General features: G+C 43.6%; 1 protein-coding gene across 5 annotated transcripts in view; it reads right to left on the reverse strand.

Moving 5' to 3' along the window:
- The window catches only part of LOC310773394 (inositol polyphosphate-4-phosphatase type I A-like), a 130,568-nt gene that overhangs the window by 10,934 nt on the left and 91,692 nt on the right, over window positions 1–27,942 (reverse strand). For all 5 annotated transcript variants that reach the window (XM_083633265.1, XM_083633267.1, XM_083633266.1 and 2 more), the window contains 7 exons: window positions 25,575–25,747; window positions 12,299–12,422; window positions 11,634–11,701; window positions 10,497–10,696; window positions 9,564–9,661; window positions 6,542–6,654; window positions 5,842–5,996 (listed from right to left, as the gene is read on the reverse strand). In XM_083633265.1, the coding sequence (XP_083489391.1) occupies window positions 5,842–5,996; window positions 6,542–6,654; window positions 9,564–9,661; window positions 10,497–10,696; window positions 11,634–11,701; window positions 12,299–12,422; window positions 25,575–25,747 (931 nt within the window). The remainder of the gene's footprint in view (window positions 1–5,841; window positions 5,997–6,541; window positions 6,655–9,563; window positions 9,662–10,496; window positions 10,697–11,633; window positions 11,702–12,298; window positions 12,423–25,574; window positions 25,748–27,942) is intronic.

Here is a 27,942-nt window from a genome sequence, read left to right on the forward strand (position 1 = left end):
CAGCGGAGCTTGGCCAGGAAATAGGCCACGCTGAGGAAGATCCACACCACCAGGAGGTTGGGGCTGAGGGCCAGCAGGGGCAGGGAGTACAGGAGGCTGGGGTCCAGGCGGAAGTCGCGCACCGGCAGCAAGCCGCTCAGGTTCTTCTGGATCACCCCCTCCCTTGTCCCAATGCTACCGGTTCGGGGGAGTGGGAAGGAAAGTTCAGGAAAGAGGGAAGGAGGGATGGAAGGACAGCCAGGGAGGGACAGAGAGATACAAGGAGAGGGAGAGAGGGAGGGATGAGAGAGGGAGGTAGAGAGAGATACAAGGAGAGGGAGAGAGGGAGGGATGAGAGAAGAGAGAGGAAGGTAGAAGGAGGCAAAGCGGGGTGTGTCGTAGCAAAGCCAAAACAGACAGATGGCGCGTACCCATGCATGGAAACAGATGAAATGACAAATGAAGAAGTGGTGGCGACAACAAACCACGATGGCAAAGAAGCCATAAAGATAGTCAGATAGGAAAGGAGTTTCCAATACAAAGAAACATCCCAAAGAATATGAGAGTAATAAAAATGATATTCAGGTCACAACAAAAATGTACAACATCAGATGCGGCCGAATGGAAATGAATCACGAACAAAGCCAAAAAGTCCAAAAAACAATCCCAAACAAATGGAGCCAATCGTACAAACGTAAGACGTGAGAAGTCAAACACGCCGACACAACACAGGAAGAGGAAGAGAGGAAAAAGAGAGAACAAAGAGAAAATTAAGGAAGATGTTCTGTACGTCTTTGAGAAAGGAAAGAAGGTAAGAAAACACAACAATGGCTCTCCATGTTTCATATACTAAGACATGGGGTGAGGGAAGGAGTGATGGAGGGAAAGATGGCGGAAGAGCCTCTTGATTTAACCAAGGGATAATAAATAAATATATAAATATAACGATATTTTATTGGATATTTTGCCATTTTGAAGTCACTTGCAGTGTGTTGTTTTCTTCCCAACCAGGAACTTGTGACATTAGAGGGAAAGCAAAGTGTACATTTGTCTTTCCCTAACCCTAAAAAAGGCTTGTTAGCATCTAGCTTTCCCCATTAAAACCAATGGGTACCACTAGCTGCATCATAGCAAGATAGCTAGCTTGCAGTTAGAAATAGCCATTTATTTCAATGATAAATGCTAACAAAAGTCACATGCAGTTTCTTGGATTATTAACCATAGAGAATGAGAATCTGGTGCAGAAAAATGACAGTGAACATAACAAAATATTGTAGGGGTAATCTCTCAATTTCCAGATTGAATTTCAACTTGTATGCTCAGGATTGCTACACTACAGTATGGACTCAATTCAAAAGGGAGGAAGGGGTAAAGAAAGGGACATTTGGAGGTAGGGGATATCTGCCAACGCCCAGGTCTCTTCCCAGCATGCATCACAGTTCAAACCCATTCCAAATCAGATTAAAGCAAACTCCACAAAGCTGTTCAAAAGGGCATTTCATGCTGAGCATCAGCTGATGAGGGAGGAGAGGAGGAGAGGAGAGGAGGGGTGAAGAGAGACCGTGTCATGCGAGGATCTGTGGGACTGTGTGTATCTTTATTGAAGTGCAGCAAGACTATTACATCTTTTACATGGGTTTAACAACAAACTCTTCATGACATGTCACGTAACAGTTTAAATGACATACAGAGTGGCATGTCACACCTACATATGACACACAAAGTTACAAACAATTCAACATGGACCCATACAATGTACAGCAATACCTACTTACTGTACAAAACCAGTGGCTCAATGGGTACTTCAGTTCACAAGGTGCTGAGATTTCTGGCTTTCAAACTCACTAAATAAGAGTAGTTGAAGAAGGAGAGTCACCGCACACAAGAAGGCGTTTCGCCTACTGGCTTCCTCAGGTTCGCTCTAAACACTAGAATGACCCTGGGTCACCTGGGTCTGAGGAAGCCAGTAGGTGAAACGCGTTGTTCGCATGTACTTTTTTAAATAAGGTGAATTAAAGTGAAGAAATGCAGTCTTCTTGTGTGTGCGGCGACTCTCCTTCTTCAACTACTCATCTGATGTTTCTTGGCATCACCTGCACCAGGAAATAAAGGCTGACAGCGCTGTGCACAGGGCATCTACTTGTAAATAAACAAGTAGATAGATAAATAAATAAATAATAATAATAATAATAATAATACCGTAAATTTCGGACTATAAGCCGCGGCTTTTTCCCCGTTTTTTGGCCCCTGCGGCTTATATAACGGTGCGGCTTATCTATGGATTTTTTCAGCAAAAAAATAAAATAAAAAACTGAATTCTCTCTTCTTTAGCATTCTTTCTAACTATAAATCCACTTCTGTTTTAATTTCCTCTCTTGCCCTCTTTTCACCACACCGCGGACACTGTGTGCACTGTAAAAAAAAACACAGGTGGTGTTGTGTTACGTTGTTTTGTTGAAATGTTAATAAATGGGAGCTTCCTCAAACAGCCATCTCTTTCCCGACAATCCCCTCTGTGCACGAACCCTTACATATGGTAATTAAACATTAAAACACAATAAAAAAAAAAAAAAAAAAACATTAAAACACCTGCGGCTTATAGTCCGGTGCGGCTTATATATGTAACAAACAGGCAATTTTGCTGCTGCGGCTTATACTCCGGTGCGGCTTATAGTGCGGAAATGGTAATGGAAATACTAGTAACAATCCTCGCCATGGCCCTATAGTACGAATGTTGTATAAGAAGATCCAGGATCTGTCCCTTGATCTGGTTTGTCTAAACCAGATCAGCTCGATTGTAGTTAACTTGTACTACGAACCTCGTTTGCCACTCGTTTAGTGGAACCAGGTTTTTCTAATCGAGCTGAGAGCTCGTGCACATGAAAATGCCCGTGCACATGAGCTCGTGCCCGCAAAAGAGGCGTGGTTTTTAACAACTGCCAATCACAGTGCAATATGGACTGCTCCAAAACTCCTACAGCGCCAGACACGCCTATTTCCTCATTGAATGAAACCGCAAATACAAATCTGCGTTATTACTGTTATTACTGTTCCCGAATGACTGTCTAAAGTGACCACTTTTATCCACACCAGTAATTTCTTTGAAGAGCGGTTTCGTAGGCTATCTACAGCAGCTCAATTCACCCTCTCAATATACTCAATAAAACCGGCATGTCTTTTGTGGAAGCAATGTGTAATCTATCTCAGTCCAAAATCCAAAAATGTATAGACCATTTAGGCTCAATGAATAATAATGATCTCATGATGTGTTTAGTCGCACTGATTGAATAATTCCTATAGGCTAATCAATAAAAAAAAGAATGATAATAAAATAAAAAAATGCTTGTGAACTGAATCGACACGGTACGTGCGGGCATAGATTTCATTTATAAAAAATTGCCTATTTTGTGGTCACATATATAGGCTATTGTCAGCAGAGTCGCATATCTCCATATTTCATATAATGATGCTGGAAATATGAAGTTCAATCACATCATACAGGCCAAAAGCAACACAGTTGCAGCTGCAAAATGCAGGAGTAGCCTAGATATGAATCATCTTAATATGGGATCGCCTGTGTGCAGGTGATCCCATATTAAATTGCTTAGATGTAGTAGGCTATTCTAGCATGACCATTTCAATTCCAACCCAACGTCAGTCTCAGCTCCGTTGCGCACACGGCACCGTGCGCTTTGGAGACGTTTATGTAACCTTTTTATGCCGGTTTAGTGATATTTCTCCACTCACTATTCAGCTGCAATCGATCAGCGGGGTCAAACAACGTATCTAGGCTACTTGAGAGCACAAAAATGAATATATAAAAACAGATTCCAAAGTGGTAAGTAGGACTTAATTAAAATGTAGCCTGCAACAAGTGCAAGGCTTTAGTCCTTGATTAATTCAACATTACAATTCGTGCTCCTTCCTCGATGGGAAACTCGTCCAGAAAGGGGTTGGCCATTTTTCCAAACTGCTGATTCGATTGGTTCGTGGGCGGTGTATTTAAGGTCTAATCTTATCCTTGCAACTTAACCTGCTGCGGACCAGGTTAAGTGTGAAGCATAAGTTGCTATGGAAATATATGTCGGTAAGAAGTTAACTTGCTTTGTAGTACGGCTAAACCAGGTTTAAACCAAAACTTATCAGGATCAACCTAAATCTTGCTTTGTAGTACAGGCCTCATGTCTGCAAAATCCCAATCCAAAAAACAAAAACAAATTACAAAGCAGGATCATTTTATTTATTTATTTTTATCATGATACATCATCTCTATATAGATATTTCTGTTGGATCTTTGCTTTTTGCTGGATCTGTCTTGAAAATGTGACTTTTTTGTGCTAATTAGCCCACCATTATTCAAAGGGACATGTGTGTGTGTGTGTGTGTGTGTGTGTGTGTGTGTGTGTGTGTGTGTGTGCGTGCGTGCGTGCGTGCGTGCGTGCGTGCGTGCGTGCGTGCGTGTGTGTGTGTGTGTGTGAGATGTTTATGATGTCAGTTCCTGTTTGTTATTGGCTCCCTGCTACTTCACCCTGAACTGTTTTTAACATGTTTGCAAAGCACTCTGGGACACACTGTCTTATGGAACCGGCTACATAAATTTGACGTTTTTAACTGCAAGGTGAAATTCACCAGATTTACGTCTTCCTCATCCTTAGCATCCAAACCTACTTTCGTCATCTGATCCACCAAGCAGCAATTTCCGATAAAATGTCAATTTTTCAAGCAGGTCTGCCAAATATTCCTTTATCTCTCTTCATCCAAAATACAGAGTGAGCAGCAACCAGCTTGAAAAGTCCACATTTCACTGAAACCCTCAACTTGTAAGAAAATAGTTCCTTGATTCCTTTGACCTGATCCTTTCTTTCTCTCCTCTCAGCAGGCAGGGTCAGAGGGCTTTGGGAAATGGAAGGAGGAGAGGAAAACGGAGGAAGGGATGGAGGATGTACAAAAAGAATATTCGATGGTGGAGGGTCAAGTGCTCTGATGATACAAAGAAGGGAGCATTCTCTGCCAGCTAGCTAGCAACTCAGACTCTCAAACAGCGAAGGCTAGCTGTGGATTTACAGACAGACGAGACGAGGCTGCTAGCCGCAGACAACATACACTTGTTGTAGAGATAGACAGGCAGACAGACAGACATGAGACAAACAGACAGACCAACAAGCATTACAGTGTGATTTTATGGGCATCTTCACATTTGAATTCCAGTTAGGTTCTTCACTAGATTCTTGTCACATTTGGAGGAGGAGGGGGGGTGCTTCAACATTTGACCTCAGCTTTCGCCAACAATGTCTTCATTAGCATTATTGATTTAAGCAAGCAGTGCTGCTACAAGAGCAGATCAGGAATGCTTACAGTGCTAACAAGGACAACAAAGGTAGTACCTTTTCTCCACAATGTGACAAGAGTCTGGTGAAGAAAAAGAATCCATTGAAAAAATATTGAAGGATCCCTTTAACAAGATGGAGGCAGCTCCAGATCTGTCTCCACAGAGGAAACAGGTGATGGGATAACTTTCAAAACCAAACCTGGGCAAAGCGGTGCAAGATTTCGGCATGCCTTCCATTTCAAACTTCTATACATTTCCCCATTTATGTCTTGGCCAGTCGTTTTTCTTTTCCAGACTTTCTATATAGGTGTAAGAACCTTGAAAGTAAACAACAATATTTTGAATAGTTAACGTTTTCCACGTCAAATGTTTTGTATCCTGACTTCTTCACCAGGGCTCACTTGAAGAAGACATCAGTCTCCATATGAAAACACTGGTGAAACAAAGTTTGAATATACATTTTTGCCCAGGTCAGATTTTAATCAGGCTTTTTCTTTTTGTGTTTTTACTCAGGCGGAGTGAGGGCCACCTACCTGCGCATACAGTCCAGGGCCTGCGTGAAGACCTGCGGTGCCATGCCGTGCTCGTGCTGCAGGATCAGGCACTGCTCCAGGGTGACCGACATGGCCGTGCGGTCCTTGGCGCTTTTGCAGCTGGTGAAACGCACGCCGTTCAGCCGCCGACAGATCTGAGAGGAGAGGTAGACGTGTTTAGATCAGTGGTCGATAGGACGTCTCTAGTCGCTCTTCTCTTTTGCAGGGTTCCTGTGACATTTTGAATTAAAAATCCCAAACTTTTTCCAGACCTTGATTTATTCTGAAGATTTTGTCTGGTGTTCAATATGATTTCCGCAGATAGACATCTTGCCCCTGCTAACTACAGTAGGTTATATCACTGAAGATTGTTCTCAGTGACAAATATCAGAATATTTGAGATGATTGGCAAGGTTCATGCAGTTTCCTTTTTAAAATTCCATATTTTTCCCAGACCGTTTGTTCTTGGCTTCTTTTGTGATTTTCTTTCTTGCCTTGGACAGCTCAATGTCATGACTTTTCTTGAATGAATAAATCAAGATTATCTCACATAATTCAGGGAAATTATTAATTTGCAATGGAAACAAGTGAAAACAAGCCACTCCACGTCCCTTAACAGCAGCTGTTTTAAGACTCAAACTAGATGACATGACTTCTTGAGATGGAGAGGTATTTAAGTACGACGAAGCAGTCTCTGTACCTCGGCGGCCTGCCAGAGGATGTCCACGTTCTTGTTCTTCCTGGCGTGGACGTTCTGCCCCAGAAACCTCAGCAGCTCGGGGAGACAGGTCTGAGAACGAGACCTCGGCAGGCCTGAGAGGAAAGAGGAAAGAATTAACCATCATTCCAAGTTTTACTCTTATTTAAAGCCTTTACTTTCAGCTCTGTTATTGGTATACATTGGATAAAAAGTTGTAAAACATGTAGAGAAAATGACAACAACTTTCAAGTCTGTTTTTCTTACTGTAATTTTAAATATACATGGTTTATGTGTTAGAGAGCCTTTGCAACCTGATAAAAACCCAACAAATAATTTCATAAATACATGCACATCAAGGAGAATATTAGCAAAATTGTATTGATGAAAAACATACTTCTTGCAGATGTGTGTTTGTGCAACAACAGCAACATGACTCCTCAGCATGCACTCTGGCACTCTGCCAGTTTATTGGCTTGGTTTATTGCTGCTACAGACAGATGTTCTGATCTATTCTTAGGGTGCCATCACACCTACACATAGCTCTTTGTTAGGGTGCCATCACACCTACACATCGCTCTTTGTTAGGGTGCCATCACACCTACACATAGCTCTTTGTTAGGGTGCCATCACACCTACACATCGCTCTTTGGAAAAGTTTACTTTGTTGTGTTTGGTTCATTTAGGTTCACACTTTTCAATTACATCAAACCAGGGCTTGTAAACAAAAGTACATGGACTCGCAAACATCTTGTTTATTGGACCGAGTTTTGGAAACCTGTTAACCTGCCAGAGTAGAGATTTTGGCAGCTCCTGTAAATTTAACTAAGCATCGTGGACTTGTGTGCACTATTCTTCTATGGTGTTCATACCAGTGAAGGATTGGTTGGATTACATTCTCACTCTGAACAAACTCAGATTTCAGGCGTCTTGGTGCCACCAAAGTTCAAACAGCAAGTTTGTGGAGAGAGTGGTGACGTGTGAGTTACATTTGGCTGGGTAAAGGTCAAAATGAAAAGATGGAATGTCCGCACACTGGTTGATGTTCCCAGGTTTATTTCAACCCTTTCAATAAATACAACGTTTCGACCGTATAGGTCTTCATCAGGCAAGAAATCTTTCTTGCCTGATGAAGACCTATACGGTCGAAACGTTGTATTTATTGAAAGGGTTGAAATAAACCTGGGAACATCAACCAGTGTGCGGACATTCCATCTTTTCATTTATATATCACACTTTTGTCCTGCACCTGGGCCTACTACGGTTTGGATGTGCGCACAGCTACTCCTTTTTTGTAAAGGTCAAAATCTCACTGTAGCTGGAGGACAAAAAAGGCAGTTTCCTGCCCTGACGGATATATGACTCAGTGTAGGCCTACATGTATGTATGACCCTGAATGTGAAGTGTAGTCAAGTACCGTAAATTCCGGACTATAAGCCGCGGCTTTTTTCCCGTTTTTTGGCCCCTGCGGCTTATATAACGGTGCGTCTTATCTATGGATTTTTTCAGAAAAAAAAAAAAAAAAAAAAAAAAAAAACTCTTTTTTAGCACTCTTTCTAACTATAAATCCACTTCTGTTTTAATTTCCTCTCTTGCCCTCTTTTCACCACACCGCGGACACTGTGTGCACTGTAAAAATAAACAACGGTGGTGTTGTGTTATGTTGTTTTGTTGAAATGTTACGGTAATACGGTAAATGGGAGCTTCCTCAAACAGCCATCTCTTTCCCAACAATCCCCTCTGTGCGTGACCACTTACATATGGTAATTACGGTAAGCAAACGGCCACAAGCCCATCAACTCCCTCCCCCGACTACCAGGAGAAAATCACAAACTTCGGCGAATTCACACAAAGGAAGATCAAGGAATATTCCATCGAACCGGAGCAGATCATAAATATGGATGAAGTGCCTTTGACGTTCGACCTGCCACTCACTCGGACTGTTAACAAGAAGCGCCCTGGAGGATTATTTCACCAAAAAAAAGCTTTGCTCGACAGACAGCAGGCTGCCTGTGTGCGCGCATTTGGCACAGCGGCGAGATGAGAGGATGAAAAGCACACACTGGTGCGGTGGTGCTGTCTGAAGTGAATACAGTGACTGTGAGTAGGCTAATACATTGCACACGTTTCAGGTGCAATTATAGAACCAAATCAGCCTTTTCCCCCCTCCATCTCTAAATCGGACCAGTTGTAGGCTATTAGGCTACCTTTTTTCCTCTGCCTGTCGCGCTGACTGCATTCACGCAGCCAGCAACATTTTGCGACTCATTTTCTTTTGAATTGATAATCAGGCTCGTTTATATGCATTGTAACTTCATGTTGGGATTTCCATTGACCATTGGTTGGATTTGAGCATGCAGGGGACGGGATATGGGGCAGATCCCCGTGCGTAATCACTGTGGCAGCTGCTGCAACGGGGAATCACTCAAACGCAACTTCAATGGAAACGCCTACAAGTCGCAATTGTACATTGTCGAAGTTGTAGAAATATCGCAATTCTTTTGCGAAAAACTGTAATGGAAACACAGCTATAGATGAAGAGGAGTTCGTTGGTTTTGAGTGACAATGAAGGAGAGAGGAGAGTGGTTGACGAAGCCACCCTGAACCTGTTCGTTTCCGACACTGAAGATGAGGACTTTGGTGGTTTCAGTACGCAGGAAGAAGAGGAAGACGAGCATTAGTGACTTGACTTCTCTGGTTACAGGTTTGCTGCACATATAGCCTATTGTTGTGTGATTTTGTCTGGGGATTAGTGACCTGACTTTTGTTTTGTTTTGTTGAAATGTTAATAAATGGGAGCTTCCCCAAACAGCCATCGCTTTCCCGACATTCCTCTCTGTGCACGAACCCTTTCATATGGTAATTAAACATCAAAACACCCGCGGCTTATAGTCCGGTGCGGCTTATAGAAGAAAAAAATAGTCAATTTTGGTCCCGCGGCTTATACACCGGTGCGTCTTATAGTCCGGAATTTACGGTACTAGGAAGTGGAGATAACAAACTGGCTATATGCTTTAATACTTACAGTCCTCAGGCAGGACTTCTTTGAACTGCTCGTAATATGAGTTCAGCCTGGCCAGACTCTCCAAGTTAATGATCTCCTGGAGGGACGTGTCTCCAAACCTGAATCACGCACGCACGCACGCACACACACACACGCACACGCACACGCACACGCACACGCACACACACACACACCCACATTAATTAAATCTTTGCTCCTCTCTTCTCTCCTCGATCCATCACACATTCATCCTTCTTTTCTAAATCACCATCCTCATCCTTCTCTCATCCATCCATCCAGCTCTCCACGGCTGAAAAATGAAGCCAACGTGGAAGTGCCTTAAACCTGCATTATTTCTAATGGCCAGCAGGGGGCAACTCCACCAAGAAGTCTGATTGTATGGAAGTCAATGGGAGAGATGTTCCTACTTGATTTATGACCTCAGTAAACACTTTCCTAATGAGTTTATGGTCTCAAATCAATCGCTAGTTTCAAGTTTTCTTCAATACAGCATGATGTTCATTGAAAATATGGTCGAATTCAGAGTAAAATACTGTAGACTAGACGATAAAGCTGACTATGCTTTGGGGTGTGATTGACAGGTCACCTGTCCAGTGACACGGACCAGGCGGCGCTACGGCTCTGTGGGAAACCCCTGGTCTTGTGCTAGCTGCTTCTGGTTACAAAAAACAACAACAAGATGGCGACGGTCAAAGTGCCAGACTCAAGGCTTCAAAACGGGAGTCCACAAACTAATGGGTGATGTCACGGTGGCTACGTCCATATTTTTATACGGCCTATAGTCCATCCGTCAATCCATCCATTTTTTCCCCAAATCACCATCCTCGTCTCCCCCCTCATTCCATCCATCTTTTACAAAACACCACCTTCCTCCCATCCTTCAAGTTGCACTAGGCAAGAATGATTCTGCCCCTCCCCTCCCCTCCCACTCACTTCTCAGCCAGTGTCTGCTGTTCGTTGATGCCGACGTTGAAGTGCACCGGCTGCACCCTCAGCAGCATGCCGCTCTGGATCTCCCTGGGCAGCGCGTCAAACATGGTTCCCGGCAGGGGGATGCGCACGTTGAAGCCGTCCCGGTTACCCGTGATGACTGGCAGCATGTCGGGGGCAGAGCTGCCCGTCGCCTGGGTGACCTTAAAGGGACAGAAAACACGTACTGTAGACATGTGGATACAGTGGTTTACAGTACAATAAGAATAAGAAGACAGTACAATAACCCTCCACGTTTTCATAGTGCACAAATCTATAATTGTCTTAATGTAATGTCTCGGTAAGTTCTGCTGCTCTGGATAAATCATACTACTGCTATTTTGTATATATTTTTAAGGCTGGAATGCATAGGTGTTGTTGCTTTTTGCATTTTCATTCATATCATTCATATATTTTCTATTTATAGGGTCAGTTTAAAGTTTTTCTCTGCCTACAGCATACTTTTGGAAAATGCAAGCGTCATGAGGAGTGGGAGGAGAGTGGGTCAAAAGATTTTCAGATGCTCATTGGCAACAGTAAATTGAGATTTGCATGGACACTCCAGGGGAAAACCATCATCTGATCTATCGTCGTCAAGACTATGACCAGGATGGATGGGTTTCATCATAGAATTGCCATGGGCAACAGATGATATGGGGGGGGGGGGTTCAAGGTTTCATTCTGGTTGAATAGGTCTGAGTGTTAGAATTGTCAGTTGATTGGACTGATCCCATATTTTTCTTTTGTTGTTGATGTTGTTCTTTTGTTGTTCAGTCTGTATTTGTACATGACATCTTTTCAAGACAACTTGGCATCTCAGGGCTTGTGGAGACTTGGATTACACCAGGTGAGCAGTATGGAAGCATTTTATGTATTTTTTCGGTTGTTTCTTTACGTTTTGCTCATGGCCCCCTTCACACTCAGCAGACAGCTCTCTGTGCCTGTGCGATGGGTCCAGAGTCCTTTACCCAGTACACTGACTGTATGCAAGTACCTCATAGGACCCCACTTCAAACAAAACAAACTATCACTTTAAAGGTGACATTGTGTTTGTGGAATACAACATGCAGAAAGGATCATCTCATATCACATCCCAGCTACCTTAAAGGTGACGTTGCGCAGATCCATGATGCCGACACTCATGTCCTCCAACATGGCCAGCTCCTCTCCTGGGAACACACACACACACACACACACACACACACACACACACACACACACACACACACACACACACACACACACACACACACACACACACACACACACACACACACACACACACACACACACACACACACACACACACACAAGTTCAGTTGTAAGTCAAAGCCACATGTGAGACATCACAAGCACTTTTATTTTATATAGGGCTGAGCCGGCGAGGCAAAAGGCAATAATAGAACAGCTAGAACAGTCTGGTAAGTTCAGAAAATGACATCACTTTAATATAATGCAGCCTTTAAAACCAGGAAACGACAACACTTATGCCATATCACCATATTACAATACTCAAAATCTAAGACGATATCTAAACTCATATCACAATACCGATATAATATCAATATATTGCCCAGCCCCACACAGTACTATGTAATTGTTGGTTCCATCAAGGCAAGAAGAGATACAGTAAAGGTGATTATGTTTGATTGGAAGAACCTGTGGTGGGTGCGCGCGCCACAGGTTGTTTGTGTGTGTCTGTGTGTGTGTGTGTGAGAGAGAGAGAGAGAGAGAGAGAGATAGAGTGTGTGTGCATGTGTGTGTACCGTAGGTGCTCAATAGGGACTCGAACTGTGCCAGCAGGCCGATGGTGTAGAGCTGCCGGAGAAATCCGTCGTCACGGAGACAGTTCCTCAGTTTGATGATGAAGCCGCAGATGAGGGCGGTGAGCTGCAGCAAAACACATACACACACACACACACACACACACACACACACACACACACACACACATCAACATCAGCGTAAAAGACACACTCAACATTGGCAAAACGCATGATCAGCCTGTTACACACTCACAACCGTTTCTCTCCAACTTAAAGACAGATTCCTACATCAAAACACACCACCAGATTTACATCCTCTATGGTTGTAAATAGTCTGTTTGTTTGTGTGTGTGCGTGCATTAGGGGTTGGGGGAAAAAATCGATACACCATAGTATTGCGATATTTTGCCTGACGATATTGTATCGATATTTGGACGCCAAGTATCGATATTAAATTTGTTTTTGTTTTTTTGCAGGCCATGCCATGCCAGGCCACCGGGCATCTGCCCGAAGCGCCCGATGTTGCAGTCCGCGCCTGCAGTGGCGTATTGAGTCCAGAGAAGCTTAACACATTGAGTGCCAGCGACGCCAAATGGCGTCAGGAGAAATTTACCGTAGGCTGCCAGCGACGCCAAATGGCGTCAATAACTCCAAATTCATATTTTGACGGGGGGATGTCAATCTAAGCCTCTTACATCGCCTCTTACAATATGGGAGCTATTGAATGTGTCTAACCTATTTTACAGAACCCTTAGGTGGCGACAGTGCCCTCCCGATTAGACAAAGGCCAGGAGAAAAGAGAGAAGAAGTCATGAGGAAACGGAAATCGGCATTGATATGCTTGAAGCATAACGTTACGTTAGCTGTGCCTGTGAACAGCAGTCATCTGCTGCCACAACTGAGCCCCATCCGTGTCCGCTGCGATAGTCCATCCATATGATTTAGTTGCCGACACGGCGACACCAGCGTCTTTCTGAAAAGTTACATTATTCTCAGCTGGGAGCCGAGGACACGCTGTAAAAAAGCGGGGGGAATGGGGGATGCAGGCAGCGGACTTTTCAGTGCAGATCAAACTCAGAGCAAACCGCAGCAGAGACACTCGACTCCTCCCACCACGGAGGAGGAGGAGGAGGGGGGTGGGGCACGCAGGGCACTAACAGCATACAACCATTGACAGTACACACACACTCAGGCAGCAGCAGGCTCGATGTTGGGCTATGTTTTCATTCTGTCGCCTTTCTAACATAAAGATGTGATTATCTCAGAAACTAATTTCAGCATGCTCTTTTCGGTCGAAAACACTCTTTTTCAGAGGGGTGTATTTCCAAAATGGAACGGTTTATAAACACAGTTTTTTTTTTAAATGAAACAGAAGGGTTCAAAGTTTCATTGAGGCTATTGGTTGTCCATATAAGAGGAACACAAAAAATTATATGGCTATATTAAAATGCATTGCGGCCTATGTGGCACAGTACAGCAACCTTTTGCCCAAGGGCCGTGGCACTCAAAGTGTTAATAATGTAGCCTACATTTTGGGCAAAAACAAAACAAAACAAAACTAGAACGACCGCAAGGCGGACTTATGCCTCCGCCATTAGTTCATTCTGGGGTCCAAATCGCCATTTGAGGCAAATTGGAAGAGATTCCGTCAAGGCGCTCCTGTGATGTTGCGTTACAGAGCTTGGAAATTGGGTGTGTGAGAGGTCACAGTGACCTTGAACTTTGACCACCAAAATGTAATCAGTTCATCCTTGAGTCCAAGTCGGTGTTTGAGACAAGTTTGATTAAATTCCGTCAAGGCATTCCTGAGATATCGCGTTAACAAGCTTGAAAATGGCGTTCGAGAGCTCACCTTGACCTTTGACCACCAAAGTCTAATCAGATCATCCTTGAGTCTAAGGCGATGTTTGAGGCAAATTTGATGAAAGTCCGCCAAGGCATTTGTAAGATATCGCGTTAACAAGCTGGAAAATGGCGTTTGAGAGGTCACAGTGACCTTGACCTTTGACCACCAAAATGTAATCAGTTCATCCTTGAGTCCAAGTCGATGTTTGAGACAAGTTTGATTAAATTCCGTCAAGGCATTCCTGAGATATCGCGTTAACAAGCTTGAAAATGGAATTCGAGAGGTCACAGTGACCTTGACCTTTGACCTTTGACCACCAAAATCTAATCAGTTCATCCTTGAGTCCAAGTCGATGTTTGAGACAAGTTTGATTAAATTCCGTCAAGGCATTCCTGAGATATCGCGTTAACAAGCTTGAAAATGGCGTTCGAGAGGTCACAGTGACCTTGAACTTTGACCTTTGACCACCAAAATCTAATCAAATCATCCTTGAGTCTAAGTCGATGTTTGAGGCAAATTTGATGAAATTCCGTCCAGGCGTTCCTCAGATATCGCGTTAACAAACATCGTACGGACGGACAACCCGGATCCATAATGCCTCCGGCCTGGCTATCGCCGGCGGAGGCATAAAAACACTGCATGTTTTACTTCCGGTGAGGTCAAGGAAAAGGTAGGAAAAGGAATTAGACAACATATCGCAATATTCAATAGATCGCAATTTCGGCGATATCACAATATCGCAATACTATCGTATCGTGACTCAAGTATCGTTTTAGTATCGTATCGTGGGCATCTGGTGATTCCCACCCCTAGCGTGCATGCGTGCGCACGTACAGTATGAGAGTCTGCTCCATTTCTGCAATAATTGGGAGTCGCCACATTTGGAGGAGGCGCTGTTTCCTTTATCCATAGACAGACTAGACACATTTGTCATTCTGAAATGTTCTCATTGTTTGTGCATCTATTATTGTTTGTGTTCAAGGATTCATGTCTAAATGTGAACACAAATAAAGATATAAAAATGTGTGTGAATGTGTGTGTGTGTGTGTGTGTGTGTGTGTGTGTGTGTGCGTGCACGTGCGTGTGTGAGAGTCTGTGCGTGTGTGTGTTGCGTGCACTTATGTACAATCAGATGCACAAATAACAAAATGAAACCAATGACCAAATCAAAACAAAAATAAAAAAAATATATATATATATAAAGCAAGGACAGTGGGTGAACTGGGAGAGTGTAGAGAAGAGAAAGTTGAAGTGGAGAGAGTTGTGGAGCATGGAGGCCAGCAGAATTAGATTTATTCTAGGGGCTACTTATGATGTGCTGCCATCTCCCCAGAACTTAAATCAGTGGTTGGGCGAGGATGGTGCCTGCCCGTTGTGTTCTAGTGTATGTACATTGAGGCATATACTGTCAGGGTGTAAGGTCAGTCTCTCCCAGGGGCGATACACCTGGCGTCACAACCAGGTGTTGAAATGTTTGGCAGCTGCAGTTGAGGAAAAGCGGCTAGAAGTAAATTCTCTAGTTGCTAGCAAAGAGAATAGACAGATCAAATTTGTACGTGAGGGAGAAAAGATTAGACCAATTAAGGTCAGGCACAAGTTAGGGCAGCTAAGTGTAGGTGGAGCCTGGGAAATGAGGGTTGACTTGAATGAACAGCTAGTCATCCCAGCATATATAGTTAGCACCCGGCTACGTCCGGACTTGTTACTGTGGTCTGAGGTAGAGAAGAGAGTTTATTTTATCGAACTCACAGTCCCGTGGGAAGATCGAGTTGAGGAGGCTTATGAGCGCAAGAAAGCTAGGTATGCTGAAATGGCAGCAGAGGCAGAGCAGCGTGGTTGGAGGGCTCGAGTGCGGCCTGTAGAGGTGGGCTGCCGTGGTTTTGTGGCAAAGTCCGTTATTGCCTTACTAACTGAGTTGGGCATTCGGGGACGGAGCCTGAAACTTGCGGTTAGCAACATGTCTCAGGCAGCAGAACGAGCAAGTGAATGGCTGTGGATAAGGAGGAAACATGCTAGCTGGGGAGCTCGCTAAGGTCAGATTGATTGTTTGTTGTTGGTCATGATTAACGGTCCGCATCAACAGGGCTGAATCATTGACAGTGGTGGTGTAGTTAGGGATTGTTTGTTGTTGGTCATGATTAACGGTCCGCATCAACAGGGCTGAATCATTGACGGTGGTGGTGTAGTTAGGGATTGTTTGTTGGTCATGATTAACGGTCCGCATCAACAGGGCTGAATCATTGACAGTGGTGGTGTAGTTAGGGATTGTTTGTTGGTGGTCATGATTAACGGTCCGCATCAACAGGGCTGAATCATTGACAGTGGTGGTGTAGTCAGGAATGTCATACCGAATCGACCTGCATAGCTAGGCTTAGATAGTGAGGTAATATGCAGTTGTGCGGTGGTAGCATGGAGGGGGGTGTTTCCAGGACGCTGGATTACACCGTTAAGCCTTCTTGAGGTGTCGTGGGCCTAACTTAACGAAACGTCGGTGAAGGAAGGTGCCCACTTGAAAACCCCAATGACATGCTTCATACTGCTGTTGGCTAGGGTAGGTAACTGGTGATTTGTGTCTTGTTTATTAGTTTGTTAGCCTGTTAGCTTGTTTTATTCTGGATTGGGCTTCTAAATGTGTTTTTCCTCGGATTTTGGCACAAGGGATAGTAACATCTTGTCCTGTGTATTAATTAATAATATAATTATCTGTGAGGACGGTATAGGTATTTTACTAAAATCCTCTAAAACTAACACTATGGTGTTGTGGTCTGCACAAGGCATCTGCATAACAAATCAACATGGTTTTTATATTTAGTCACGCTGCGCCTGGCTGCTCAGGACATTATGTAAGTGAAGACCCACTGTGGCTTTCTGTGCATTCATGTGTAAAAGGCTGTTGTGTGCATCTGACTGTGTTAAGCTCTATAATCATATGGACTTGTCTTATAGAACAGGCTAAAGGTATCAATGAAGCGCTGTCTGATTTGTATTCATATTAGCACTGAATGATATTGTCCAAATCACAGAACCTTTTTGTGTGTGCTTAATATCATAAGTTACGATACATGTAGACACCATTTTTTACTCCATAGTTTCCTTCTTTCATCAATTAAAAATGTTGAAAAGATGAGAGGGAGACTGGGATGATGCTTAGGATTTGGTCATTTTGACTTAAACTAAACTATTAAATTACATATTTTCTTTAATATGCACCCTGATCCATGGAGCAGGTGTACAGAACACCTTGTTTAAAGGTATACTATGCAACTATTTCATTAAAAAACATTATATAGACGTATAGAAAGGTTTCCCCTCAAAAACATCACTTCTGACCCATGCAATACTGTGGCAGTGTGTTTATGTGGAGCGACACTGCCCCCTGTGTGTATTTTCCTGGTTGGACCACTGACCTAAAAAATATGGACAAAGCTATCCCATTCATTTTGGTCTTCCGTTTGGAGTTGATTCATTGCGTCACCATCTTGATTTTTCGTCAGCAGAGTGGGAAGGAATGGGTTGAGTCCTTCCGCAGCTCACGTGAGATGGGGGTTTCTCAGAGCCGCAGCTCCGCCTGCTATTGGTCCGTGATCGGCAAGCTGTGCAATCACTGGGTAGGCGACCTGTCAATCACCCCGTTTTATATAGTCTATTTTACTCCAAATGGGCGAGTTATATAAAAAATGACCCCCCTGCAGTTGTTATGAAAAGGTGAAATCTACATAATAAAGTAGAAGTTGTCTGTCCCTCTGTGTGTCCCTCTGTGTGTCTGTCGTCTATACACATCCACACCGCCGGTCCAATCGGGCTGAAAATTTGCATGGAGGTGGGTTATCATCCCGGGAAGGACATAGGCAGGTTGGAAAGTCCTGCAACCACCTGGAAAATCCTGGAAACTACATTTAATGCCAAAACTTTCAAAACTATTCGGTGACGGTGCCCCTTTAAGAGGATCCTTCCATTCTTCTTCTACGTCATTCCAGCATTGCAATCCATTACTGCCTCTCACAGGTCGCCCATATCACCCATATTATTGCGATTCAACCAGAGCTGAACCACACCACATCTGCGGGAGTTACACGCCACAATGGTTTTGGTGATTTTCAACACATTACATTGTGGAACCGTTACAGTTAGGACGGCTACAGTACCATTTGGATCACTACATTGGCGCTAGCTGTTAGCTACGTTAGCAAGCTGTTAGCTGTGGACTACGTTTGTTATGTGCACAGCACGTCAGTTACATCCATGTCAAACGCCACTGAATGGGAGTCAAAGCTGTTTCCGGCCATTTCTTCTGGATCGCCCACAAACACTGTAATGAAGGCGAGAGGCGAAGTTGTTTCACCTTTTTGCACACAGCGCAGCAGTCAATATGCTGCAGTGGAACAAACTATTCCCTCCTGAAGTTCTTCCACGCAAATGACGACATGCGACTATATGAGATACACAACGTTTTCACAACTACGGTGATACAGGTAGGAAACCCGACTGGAAAAACATAGTTATAGACCTGCTTTATATCACAACATTTTCACAACAACGTTTATACAGGTAGCGTTACTGTAGGAAACCTGCCTGGAAAAATAGTTATAGCCCTGCTGTATCTACACAATAAAGTTGAAGTTGGCTTGAAATTAGCCTGAAATTTTGCATGGCAGGGGTAATGATCTGGGGAAGGTAATGGACATGTCATCAAGTCCTGCAACCACCTGGAAAGTCCTGGAAAACACCTCACGCCCACACACCATGATGGATTGGCCTGAAATGTTGCCCGACAGCGGGGTTATGATCAGGGGAAGGTCATAGGCCCGTCATCAAGTGGAAAACACCTCACACACACCCCAGGTCAGATTGGGCTGCAATTTTGCATAGCGGGGGGGTTCTGATCCGGGAAAACTCATGAGCACGTCATCAAGTCCTGGAACCACCTGGAAAATCCTGGAAAACACCTCACGCCCTCTCCCCAGGTGGGATTGGGCTGAAGATTTGCATGACGATGGGTTATGATTCGGGGAAGGTCATTGCCAGGTCATCAAGTCCTGGAACCACCTGGAAGGTCCTGGAAAATCCTGGCAGCCACCTTACACCCACACCGCAGGTCGGATTGGGCTGAATATTTGCATGGCGGTGGGTTAGGACCCGGGGATGATCAAGGCAGGTTGTATAATCCTGGAAGCCATCTGGACACCACCGTCATTTCCAGCCAAGCAAAAGACGCAGTTGTATTGCTTTGTGTCTATTTAGCCCGGGCAACGCCAGGTACATTGTTAGTTAGCTACAGTATATAGACCAAAATCGTGTTAAGCCCTAGGCTGTAAAGATGCCTAATTACTGTTACAAAGTGGGGCATTCTAACAGGAACGACGGGACTTCTGAGCCCTGCCTAAAGTGGCCATTCGAGGAATTACAGCTCAAACAAGACTTCTTCCTGGGAAAGGGGCAGAGCTTCCCCACTGGGTTGGACATTGTTTTGCTGTGTTCTGTGTTTATGTGGTCGAGCAAGGCTGTGTTTATGAGGAGAGAGAGCGCCTGAAAACTGTTGAAACACAGGGATTAAACTTTTTTCACTCTGAAGGTTTCACAGCGGTTATGTTATAAAAACACAAATAAACACACACATACTGTACTTCCAAACCATGGATATATAAGCTTGAAAAATGCTCTGGGAAGAAGCTCAATTTCCTTGCTTAGTCCGCGCTGCCTTCGTTGTGCTGAGCTGATCCCTCTGAGAACATCTTAGGGACATGCTATCGGTTGGGCTGCTCTGAACTGAGTGATGTTATTGGCTGGGTGCCACACGCCCCCACGTGGGACTCTGAACATGACTACGCCCAGAGGAGTCTGGGCGTAGAGGAGACATTGCCAAAACAATGTTAAAGCCCAAAAATACAAGCAGGGGACAGCGTCTTTCTACATAAACACACTGCCACAATATTGCCACACTTTGGTTTACAGCAATAAACCGAAGACAAAAAGCAGCACCATTAGCTTAAACATAAATGATAAAGTCACGGCTAACAAATTGGAAGTAGCTAATAGCTTAAATTAATATTTTACTTCAGTGGCAAAAAGATTGGTTCAGAAGTTGCCCTCTCAATCAGATCAGTTCAGTGTCTCAATCATGTTGTTGATCGCCCTACTGAAACTCGCTTTCAAACAAGCGTTGCTCAGTGGGAGAGTCTATCGACTACCGGAGTATGCCGACTCAGCCGTGCCGGGCGCGCTGCCTCCTGTCACGGACTACTCCGCGTACCATCGCCCGCTGTCTCCGCAGCTATGGGTAGCCTTCCAGGACAGCGAGAGAGCCTTCAGAGCCTGACTCAACACCAGGCCACGGCAAGAGAAGCATTTCGCGTGTTCTGGAGACCCGGGAGAGTGGACACGTCTGATCAAGATACTGTACGGAGTATTCTTTAAGAACGGCGTTTTTACAACAGTGAGTTCAAGAGGAAAACAGCTCGGGTTCCCGTTTCTGAAGTATGTAACACGGATACTGAAAAAGTTTCCTCTGTACCAGCCACTCCCAGAGCCGATGACGTCATCCACCGCTGCTGTTTGGATCGAGGGACAACTGTGTTTCATCCGAAATACAGTACAGCCCCAGCTCTGCATTAGAGCGCAGGAGCGCCGCAGTAAAAAGGTGAGCAGGACTAAGCTTGCTTCTCTGTGGCAGCATAGAAGATCAAAGGCGATCCAAATAATTCTAAACAACAGTGAATACCCGGACACTCCCCCCTGTCCCAGTGACATCACAGCCGTGAAGCGCCACTATGAAAATAAATGTCAAAGCCGAACTTCAATCAGTGACCCTCTCCCATTAACACCCTGGAGTAGCCTGCCACCAATTCAACCTAGTGACTTCCCAGACACCTCACACTTCACACAGGCTGAAGTAAACACTGTCTTATGCAGCCTACCTAACAACAAGGCATGTGGCATAGATGGTGTTAGTTATGAAAGCCTTAAGACCCCACAGACATGTGAAATATTAACATCCATATTTAATGTCTGCCTGGAAAATAAAAAAGTCCCTGAGTCCTGGAAAGGAGCAATGATTCATCGCATCCCCAAAAAAGATAACACACCAGATGATCCATCCACCTGGAGAGATATCTCTCTCCTACCGACCACCTATAAAGTGTTCATGAAGTGTATCCTGTCCCGTGTATTGCCCTGGCTAGTGGACAATAACATCCTGTCACCCAAGCAGAAAGCATACATTAACAGACAGTGCATGAACGAACACGTGTTTTGTCTGAAAACGGGGATTGATGACTTCAAACATGAATCCTGCAAATTCTACTCTGTCTTTCTGGACTTCAGGGACGCTTTTGGGACCCTGACCCATAATGTCATGATTCACACCCTCGAGGAAATCCAGCTACCTCAAGTGTTTATTGACATTATCAAGGATGTTTACAGCTCTTCCTTCATTCAGGTCATCTGTGGGAAACAACTTACAGACCCCGTCCCCCTCCAGGTGGGCATTAAAACCGGGTGTCCGTGGAGTGCCATCAATTTTGTCCTCGCCATCAACCAGTGGATTAGGTGGCTGTGTGACTGTGCCCCACCTAATGTGATTTCCCCCAACCCCATACAAGGCTACGCAGATGATGTGCAGCTGGCCTCTCGGGAGGTGAGCGTTATTAAGAACATGCTCTCCAGAACTGACACATTCCTGGACTGGTCCGGTCTGGAGATAAAACAATCTAAATGTGCAGTTCTGTACCAGAGAAGGAGTGGCGGGAACCGCTGGTATAAGTCCAAAACAGACAGAAATCCCGAGTTCACCATCAACTCGGTACCAATCCGTGTGTACGACCTGCACGAGACGTACACCTACCTCGGGCACAAGTTCAATGTTGCAGGTGAATGGAAGGAGCAGGTGGAGTATATGGTCACAGAATTCACCACCAGACTGGACCTGATCGACGTTTCACCTCTCCCACTGCTCATGAAGTTGGAGGCCATCAGACAGGTGGCCCTGTCGAGAATTCAAAATCTTTTCTCCAACATCCACCTCATGGTCAAAACACTGCGGGAACTGGACAACAAGGTGGTTTCCGTGGTGAGGAAGTGGTTCGGACTGAATACACACACCACCAGAGACATTGTTTTTCAGTCGAAGCCCAACAACAAGATGGACTCTCACTCTGCTGGGTTTGGGGTCTCGTCGGACTGGCCCGACCTCAATGACCTTTGTGTGCGAACTGGAGTGTCCCTGGACTGGGTGAAGTCTGACTCAGACACTGTAATCGTGTCTGAGGATGTTATATCTGACTGTACAGTTTCAGTAAGGGTAACTGTTAATGATACTCAACATCATGTATCACCAGCCAACACACGCAGGTACCTGGTAGGGCTGCAACAACAGAGGCAGCAACAACACTGGACCGGTTTAAAGTTACAGGGAAAGCTAGCATGTATTCCCACTGCAGATCATACAGTTTCCCATACAATATTCAAGAACTACGCAGTTAATGAGGATATTCTTACATTTGCAGTTAAAGCCAGATTACAGGTCCTCCCAACCAGACTCAATCTCTCTCTGTGGTACCCCAATACATTTTCTCCTCATTGCCTGCACCATCATAACACCCCAACCATAGAGTCACTGTCACATATTCTGAATGGCTGCCATGTATACAAAGGTATGTATATTTCCAGACACGACAGGATTGTTGACTTACTGGTTAAGGACATGCTTCTATACATCCCACCTTCTTCTGTTGAAGTTTATACTCACACAAGGGTTTCATCTGACATGTTCATACTATGCAATAATGAAACTGAGATCTTTTCAAATGTGACAGCCAATACACCAGATGTTGTTGTTGTTGACGAAGAAAGCAGAGAAGTCACCATCTTAGAAGTAGGCTGTACGTTTGACTATAGTCTGGAGGAGACATTCCTTGCTAAGGTTTTAAAATACCAACCTCTCAAAAATGAGATTGAACAACTCGGGTACAAGTGCAAACTACTTGTGTTTATATTTGGAAGCCTTGGCAACGTCCACAGACTAGTTGTAAGGGGTTTGCAGATGGCAGGAATTCCAAAGCCAAAAGCTAAAGCATTAGCAAAATTCTGCTCAATATCTGTGATAATAGGCAGCCGCCACATATGGAGGAGACGCTGCTTCCTGTATCCATAGACAGATCAGACATGTCAATGAGATTCTGAGCTTGTATGTGCATCTACCACTATTTGTGTTCAAGAATTTCTCTTGTAAAATGTGAACATAAATAAATATATTAAATGTGTGAGAGAGACTACACTGATCTCTGCATTCTATGATCGTATAGTTTACTGAGACACTAGTAGTACACTACACTGTCTCTGTACTAAATGTGATTATATAGTTTACTGAGGATATGTTGCTTTTATTTCAGATGAGGAGCCGATTGTGAGCCCACATCTCAGAATGAGGTCAGGACGGTCAGGACGGTCATTTAGGTCTGCTAAATGACGAAATGTAATTTAATGTAAAGAGACACACATGGGCCCCGCGCACACACACACACATTCACACTCACTCACACTGAGTAAACTGTATTGTTGAATGTAAAAAAAGCACTTCATGTATATATATATATATATATATATATATATATATTTTTGTCATTTGTGTCATAACGAATAATATTTACATGTCTGATGTCAATACAGTTCAAAATAAAAGAATTGAGAGCGAGTTCTGCCTGAGATTGTGTCCTTTACAAAAATGCAATTTTCTGCAATTTCTCTTCTCAGAGAGACCTTTTTGGTGAAAACAGGGTGTATATAAATGGCTATAAGTAGAGTACAGAACATGCTAAAAGCTCACTTTTTTTTCTGGTGAACCCAGAGACGTACATCTTCATTTTGAGGTATTGCAAATCACTTTGGTGCTAATAGATAATTTACTGTGGGTCTTGAAAGATGACCAACAATTATGAAAATCTTTGGCCTGTGCTAAATATTGGCAGTCCTAAACTGGCCATGAATGAGTTAACTGGCTCAAGTCGACGCCAGAGTCTCTCTGTTAAAACTTTGTCTGGTGAGAAAAATTGTCCAAGGTGATGTCCAGAAATATCTATGTACGGTAATTATTTTAACTCTATAAGGGACCAACACCATTATTCCACCAGAGGGAGCTCTACTGATTTCATTCCCTACTAAAAGCCTGATGGGGAAAGAAACATTCTTATACTCTGCAGCTAAAGAATAGAACAGTTTACCTAAACTAATCAAAACTTTACAGAGTTAGCCAGCTTTAAAAGAGAGCTGAAGAAATGGCTCCTTAATAAAAATAGCATTTAGGTAATGGTCTCATGGGGACTAGAACCTTGTTAGGACTAACTGATTTATTAGATCACGGAGTCTATATTAGGTACTTACTATACATTTAGTATGTTTTTATTTTTATGTTGTATGTTTTTTTATTTTATGTAAGTATGAATGCTACATTGTAAAATGTAGGAATCTAACATTGTAAATTTTGCCTTTCATGCCTTAGGACCACAATGGAAATAAGCCCTAGGCTTTCTTGTGTTATCCTTGACGGTTTTTAATTTTGTGTATACTTTGTTTTTAGCTCCCCTGGAGTTTATGAATGTATACCTTCTGTGTTAATGAGACGTCAAATAAATTCATTAATTCATTCATATAATTAGAATAATAATAATAATAATAATAATAATAATAATAATAATAATACAGATTATTTGTATAGCACTTATCAAAACCAACGATACAAAGTGCTTAACAATGAACATAAAACAACAATAAAAAATATAATATGGTGTGAAAAAGCAGGTTAATGAGCCAGAAGTGATGGGTTTGAGGGGAAACTTTTGTATTATAAGTCTATATAATGTTTTTTTATGAAAGTGTTGCATAGTATAACTTTAGGGACCTTAAACACAACAATTTCACACAACTAACCACGCAATGGTATGGTAGTCATATCAGTTATGGAAAATTACAGTAGCGTTAACGTTACATGTACATCTCCTCTCCATGTTCCTACGTAACTTGCAGTTCCCGAAGACAAGTCCGCAGGGCTGTCATCAGAGCAGCTGCCAGTGATAGCTTCAGAGTGGCTCTCACAGCCTTCAATCACCCCTTTCTATATCAATGTGTCAAATAACTAATTAAAAACAAACTTATCAAAAAAAATTGCACTTGAACATACATTAACGTGATAAGCACTCCCTAAAATGATAGAAAGCATCTTTGGGAAAAATCTATTTGACGTGCACTTTGATTGTTTAGTTTGGCTCATGTCCCATCCACTAACACAGAGTAGGCGGGACTTATGACATATACTGCAGCAAGGGGGGCGATCAAGAAGTTTTGGCTTCACTTTTGGCCTTTCATAATGTCCATATTTTATTTACAGTCAACGAGGTGTGTGTGTGTGTGTGTGTGTGTGTGTGTGTGTGTGCTGCTGACCGTCTGGCAGAAGACGACGTCGCGGCGGTACTGCAGCGTCAGGTCCATGGCGATGGTGGGGGCACTGTCCTGCATGAGGAGGAACACCATGGAACACTTGGCCTTGTCGCTCATCATGGCCACGCACTCCGTCAGTGTGGTGAGGAGAGGGTACAGAGCCTCACTCCACTCGCCTGGGGCACACACACACACACACACACACACACACACACACACACACACACACACACACACACACACACACACAGAAAGGCATGTGTGAGAAACATGCACAGATAAAAGATTGATGTACACATGAAATCAAACATGATATAAGAATAAAGGATAGAGATTAGAAAGATAGCTAGCGAGCTACAGTAGCAGAACTGTGTCCAATCCGGGATTTCAGCTCTTTTGGTGCAGAGTCTGCACTGCAGACACAGCCAATTGACCTATCGCTAAGCCCCACCCCCCGTGCTCACTCGGACAAACACAAGGCATGCTGACTAGAATAAATGGCAGCCGTCACTGTCAAAGTTATATCCCAAGAGGCTCTTAACAACTTTTTGGGCCTGATATCATCTAGAAGCCATCATAAAGTACTTCACTATGCCATGGAGGGCAATGTACAACATTTAAAGCTATCGATAAAAAGAAATGCGTGGAAATGGCTTAGTGAATCTTTAACCAAACATGCACTTTTAACGAAGGAAGACAGAGCGAGATAACCAGTGGGGATAACAGGCGACTGACATCCAGAATTGACATTTTATTCACTTGAGTAACCTCTCCGTGGATTATATATATGCCGAATTGAAGAGTGGCGCCTGGCAATCTATTTCACTATTTCATGTAGGCCTACCTCTGTATAATCAAGAAACGTTAAATTAATAGTGTCTATGTTTTTCATAGCGAGACAACAGCACACATGCATGGGTGTAGCAGATCAGGAGAGGCATAGCCTACAGCAGACCACTTTTTCCATCATGTTTTATCTTTAGACTACCTCACATTTATTTGGGGAACGAGATTAATTCCCTTGTTTTAGGGTTTGACAATGTTATAATCACATCAATCAATGCACCTCCTCTTCAACCAACGCGCATAACGTAATGGCTTTAAACTCGCATAATTCAGCATTTTCTTTTGCCAACTTTCTGAATACCATGATGATTTCATGATACCTTTGGATCACGGAAGGCAAATGAGGGAGAAGACTCATCTCGCTGTCACCACAATTGCAGATTTAAGTCCAAAACAGCAGCAACATTGTGGATGTGAGTGGATCTACGTTTACTAGTTTAATATTATCAATTGCCTGGCCTCCCACGATACCTCGTAATGTTGCATTTACCCCCATGCACATCGTTTGACCATTTTTTCCAACTTATAAATGTATAAAACCCCATAAAACCAGAGGAAACTCACGTTTTCTAGTGCTTCTCTATGGAACTAAGCTGAGAATGTCTGAGTGTATTGTAGAGCTGCACGCGCTGTGATTGGCTCGTCTGCGTTCACGGCATGGCTTAGCGGTAGGTCAATTGTGCCAAGCCGGAGGTAACACGAGGGCTCAAACCTGTGACCCTTGTGTTGTTAGGCAAGGAATCTACCGCTGCACGACCCGGATTAATTGTATTTCTAATTGTGTGTAAATAATTGGGCGATCAGTGTCCAGAATTGGACATTAGCTAGCTAGATATTAAGAACAGATATATATATAGAGATGGATAGATAGATAGTGAAGTGCACAAACACACACACAAACATGCACAAGTACATTATGAACACCAGCAAACATGCACATACAGTCAGGCGGGGACTGCATAATCGGGCACGTCGGGCCGATGCCCGGTGGCCTGGCCTGCAAAAAATAAAAAAATAAAAATGTGTGTGTGTGCCCGCAGTCAGGCCACTCACTGAACAGCAGGCCAGGCGCCGCCTACTGGTTTACTAGTGGCTTTATTACTTTATTAGTTAGTCTGAAGTAGGGATGTAGCGATTATTAAGTAGCGATTTAATCCTTTAACCGCCTACTAATTTATTAACCGTTTAGTATTTACTAGTCGGTTAAACGTTAACGTCTGCGGGTCTTATTGACCTTAGTGGCTCGAGCGCAACTCGGAGGAGAGAAAACTATCTGAAGCTTTGTTTGTTGGAGTCCAGGTATGTTTTACAAGAAAATGCTCGTCATTGTCGACGATAACGTTATCTGACCTGGCTAACAGTGGATACTCGCTTGCTTGCTGTGTACCGAGCTCAAAGTAGTAGGCTACGTTATTTATTTTACCCCCTTCACTGTCCGCTCCAAAAACAACTCTCTTATTTTGCGCCATGACCGCCAGAAGTGTTAAAAGGACCTGGAAGAATTTGGCCCACTGTAAGGTCTGAA

Source organism: Poromitra crassiceps, assembly GCF_964638095.1.
Source record: "Poromitra crassiceps genome assembly, chromosome: 3".
NCBI classification, from domain to species: Eukaryota; Metazoa; Chordata; class Actinopteri; order Beryciformes; family Melamphaidae; genus Poromitra; species Poromitra crassiceps.